Source organism: Anneissia japonica, unplaced genomic scaffold, assembly GCF_011630105.1.
Source record: "Anneissia japonica isolate Jap-2015-1 unplaced genomic scaffold, ASM1163010v1 scaffold38530_len4721_cov93, whole genome shotgun sequence".
Classification (NCBI taxonomy): domain Eukaryota; kingdom Metazoa; phylum Echinodermata; class Crinoidea; order Comatulida; family Comatulidae; genus Anneissia; species Anneissia japonica.
This window is the reverse complement of record NW_022695772.1, coordinates 1-4592: the sequence shown is the minus strand read 5'-3', so window position 1 is coordinate 4592 and position 4592 is coordinate 1. Positions and strand designations below refer to the sequence as shown.

General features: G+C 43.2%; 1 protein-coding gene across 1 annotated transcript; it reads right to left on the bottom strand.

The window, feature by feature from the left end:
- Positions 1 to 396: 396 nt before the first annotated feature.
- On the bottom strand, positions 397 to 1041 carry LOC117101556. Its single transcript, XM_033241539.1, has one exon. The coding sequence runs from the start codon at positions 1039 to 1041 to the stop codon at positions 397 to 399; it is 645 nt and encodes a 214-aa protein (XP_033097430.1).
- Between the last annotated feature and the right edge of the window lie 3551 nt (positions 1042 to 4592).

The window sequence follows — 4592 nt, the reverse complement described above, 5'->3', positions numbered from 1 at the left end:
TTACAAAAACACTTGAGAAACAAGTTGATGATATACGGTATACAAACTGATAGAAAGCGAAAGTAATGTGTACTCAGGGAGGACAAACTGAGGAGTGTCTGTAAAAGTACAAATGTATGTGATATAGCATCACCTTTCATACCATCTGACCAATAAGGATTAGTAATTGCCTGTCCTTGTCTAGTACCTGGGAAACTCATCAACATTCCCAAATGATGTGTGGTCACTTGATTTAAGGCAAATGACCTTAAGGTAAATGACCTTCCTAAGCTTGGTGTATAACCCATGAAGTTTGGATATTAGTTAAAAATGCAAGGTATTATTTACACACAGATCCTATATATACAAATTTACAGATGGTAGTACTGCTACAGGAGCCCTCTACCAGTGAAAACGTTAACGATTGAACGATAAGAAACGGTCAGGAAAATGAACACGTCTACCGGATCGGGTAGTTCTGGGAGGTGTAGGGGGAGGGTCTATCTGAGCAGGGGCTGTTAACTGTGGGGAAATGTTAGGCTCAAGGGTGGAGGTGGGTGTGTGTGCTGTAACCGTATCTAAATGGGCTACTTTTAGGCGGTCAATGCTGACAGTGTCTCGACGACCATTTATGTCAAGAACAAAGTGTTTGTCGGCTCTTCGTAAAACCTTAAAGGGGCCATCGTAAGGATGTTGTAATGGTTTACGAACGGAATCTCTACGAACAAACACATGAGTACAAGTTAGTAAATCCTGACTGATGTAAGATTTACGATTAGGATTGGTGCGGGTTGGAGTGGGATAAAAATTACTCATTATATCACGTAATCTATGCACATAATTAGAATAATCAGTAAGTTCAGAATGTTTATAAAAAAATTGTCCTGGTAATCGTAATGTAGTACCATACACAAGCTCTGCCGCACAATGTCCAAGATCTTCCTTAAGTGCAGTGCGAATTCCTAGAAGTACAATGGGTAAATGTTCAGTCCACTTTGTTGGGTCATTGTATGCCTTGAGAGAGGCTTTCAAAATGGCGATGAAATCGTTCAACAAGTCCATTTGCCATCGGATGATATGCAGTTTGTTTGGTTCCAAGTAATCGTGTTAGTGATTGAAATAATGTAGATTCGAATTGTCGACCTCGGTCCGTGGTTATTGTGGAAGGTACCCCGAAAGAAGAAATCCAGCGATCAACAAAAACGCGTGCGGCAGTTTCTGCTGTTATGTCAGAGATGGGTACAGCCCCCGGCCAACGAGTGAAACGATCAATAAAAGTCAGTAAATAACTATAACCATTGGAGAGTGGAAGAGGTCCGACAATATCAATGTGGACATGGTCAAAACGAGCATCAGGTGTAGAAAAAGTAGACAACGGTGAGACTGTGTGTTGGTGTACTTTGGAGCCCTGACACTGAATGCATGTTTGAGACCATCGGGCGGCGTACATCACGGTTTATACTCGGCCATACAAAACGCTCTGTAATTAAACGTTGAGTTGCTCGAATACCAGGATGAGATAGCGAATGAAGAGTGTCAAAAATTGTGCGACGAAAGTCTGATGGAACATATGGGCGAGGATTACCCGTTGAAACATCGCAAAAACTCGTTGAGTCTGAAGTTGCAATTGGAAATGGCCGGAGTTTAAGTGATGATGATGATTCACGTAGTTTGCACAGTTCATCATCAGTTTGTTGTGCCACTGCAATGCGTTCAAAATCAACCATTGTAGACGAATGGTGCTCAAGAGAGTTAAGTTCGATGCGCGACAGTGCGTCGGCTGCAGCATTATCTTTGCCGCTTACATGACGTAAACCAGAATTGGGAGATAAAGTCTAGATGACGAATTTCCCGTGGAGAGTGACGATCAGCTTTAGCGCGAAAGGCGTAAACGAGTGGCTTGTGATCAGTTAAGATGTGAAATGAGCGTCCGTCAAGAGAATAACGGAAATGTTTTACTGAGAGATACACTGCCAAAAGCTCACGACCAAACGTGCTGTATCGTGTCTCTGCTGATTTAAGTTTTTGAGAGTAAAATGAGATCGGTTGCCAATTGTCGTCAATGCGTTGCTGCAAAATACCTCCTACAGCCATATCCGAAGCATCTACCATAATACACAAGGGTGCATCTGGCTGCGGGTGGGTGAGGAGTGTAGCGTTAGCAAGGGCGATTTTTACGTTCGTGAATCCAGTCAATGCTGCGTCAGTCCAAATGAGATCTTGTTTCTTACCTGTTGCTACAAGTAATGCTGTAACAGGTTGTAAGATCTCAGCGCATTGAGGTATAAATCGACGGATACCTTTGGCATCCACATGGTGTCCTAAGAATTCCAATGATGAAACTCCAAATTGGCATTTTGCTGGATTAAGAACAACACCATACTCATTGAGGCGAGTAAACAATTGTCGCAAATGATTTTCGTGTTCCTGGGCATTAGAGCTTGCAACAAGCAAACTGTCTATATATGCATAACAAAAATCAAGTCCGCGTGTCACTTGATCGATAAATCTTTGAAAAGTTTGTGCGGCGTTGCGTAATCCAAAAGGCATGCGAACGAACTCAAACAAACCAAATGGGGTAGTTATAGCGGTTTTTGGTACATCGCTGGGCTTGACAGGGATTTGGTGATATGCTCTGACGAGATCAATTTTAGAGAAAATGGTTGCACCATGTAATGTGGATGTAAAATCTTGCATGTAAGGTATAGGATACCGATCAGGAAGAGTGACATTGTTGAGTGCACGATAATCACCACAAGGACGCCAATCTCCAGGGGATTTCTTTGCAACCATGTGCAGGGGTGACGACCAGTTACTGTCAGAGGGGCGGATTATACCAAGCTGCATCATATGTTCAAATTCATGTTGTGCGATCTTGCAACGGTCGGGCGCAAGGCGACGGGGACGTGCAGATATTGGAGGGCCGTTGGTTGTAATGTGGTGTGTTACATCATGTTTCAGAGACGCCTCCTGATAACATGGGCGTGTTATTGAAGGAAACTCTGAAAGAATGTTATCAAAGTTGGACTTTGATAACCCACGACTGTGTTGATCATAAGGTTGAGTGGTGGGCATTTCGAAAGTATACCCTGAATACTTAAATTGGTTGTTGTGTCCACTAATCGATGGTGAGTCATGTCGACAAGGAGTCCAAAATGTCGTAGAAAATCGGCGCCTATAATGGGGTGCGACACATCCGCAATCACAAAAATCCATGAAGACTTGCGACGTAATTCCAGATCAAGAGTAATTGAACGGTGTCCGTATGTTGCAATCGATGAATTGTTAGCCGCGTTTAAGTTATAATCATGTCGCCTGTTTTTACGTTCATGTCGAGTTGGTGGAACAACGCTAACTTCTGCATCAGTGTCGATGAGGAAGCGTTGGTTAGAAAACTTGTTCGTGATAAAGAAAAGGCGACTTACAAGATGGCAAGCAACGTTCGTCGCTTTTAGTTGTTGGCGTTGGCGTTTCCCGAACACGGTGGAAGACATTTGCGTGCATTATCACCAAATTTCAAAATTGGTACAAAGTGATGGCGTCTTATCATCGGCTGATCGTGAAGAGCGATTGCGCGATGAAGAGCGATTGCGACCATATGATCGACTGCGATTTCGGCTTCCGCTTCTGGGTCGAGATAGTTGATCCGCTTGCCAAGATTCAAATTTTTGGGTCAATTGTTGAATCTGCAATTGAATTGTGTGAATTGTGGCAGATTGTGAGGGCAGTTCCTCTGGGTGGACGGAAGAAACAGTCGGCGATGGCACAGATATTGGGGAGGTGGCAGATACCTCCAATATTTTGTTGGCAAGTGTAGTTAGGCCTGGCATATCTAGCTCATCTTTTGCAGAAGCCAAAATTAACTGAACATTGGCTGGAAGACGACTTAAGAACAATTGCTTTATAATTGTTGGTTCAAGGGTTCGGTCGCAGAGCAGTTGCAACATCCTGCGTTATCATTGGGAGGGTTTTCGATCTCCTAACTCCTCCGCTGTCAAAAGTTGTCGGAGACGCTTTTGATCGGAGTCAGATGTCCGTTTTATTAATCCCTCCTTTAATTGTACGTATCTATTGTCCTGTGGCGGGTGAAGTAGGAGATCGCGCACTTCTTGGGCTATCTCCGGTTGCAAGGAGCCCACCAAATACGCGTACTTCGTAGCGTCCACCGTGATATGCCTGGTTGTAAACTGTGCCTCAACCTGTGTGAACCTAATGTTGGATCATTGGGCCAGTTAGGGAGGAAGTTTCAGAGAAACTGATGATATTGCAGGCGGTGCAGCATCTGAAGCAGATACGACAGGTTGTTGCTGTTGAACTTGTTGCTGTTGTCTTTCCATTATTAACTTGATGCAAAGAGTGTGTACTGAAACGTCGGAGGTCACCACTTTAGTGAAAGTGTACGATGAGATGATAAAAATACACCACACTAATTTATATGTAGAACTGTACAATTTATTCCAAGTGAAAAGCGTACAAAAACACTTGAGAAACAAGTTGATGATATATACAAATTGATAGAAAGCGAAAGTAATGTGTACTCAGGGAGAACAAACTGAGGAGTGTCTGTAAAAGTACAAATGTATGTGATATAGCATCACCTTTCATACCATCTG

What these genes read in the sequence shown, in the direction of transcription:
- LOC117101556 (XM_033241539.1), bottom strand. Translation starts at nt 1,041, where the DNA reads ATGGACTTGTTGAACGATTTCATCGCCATTTTGAAAGCCTCTCTCAAG.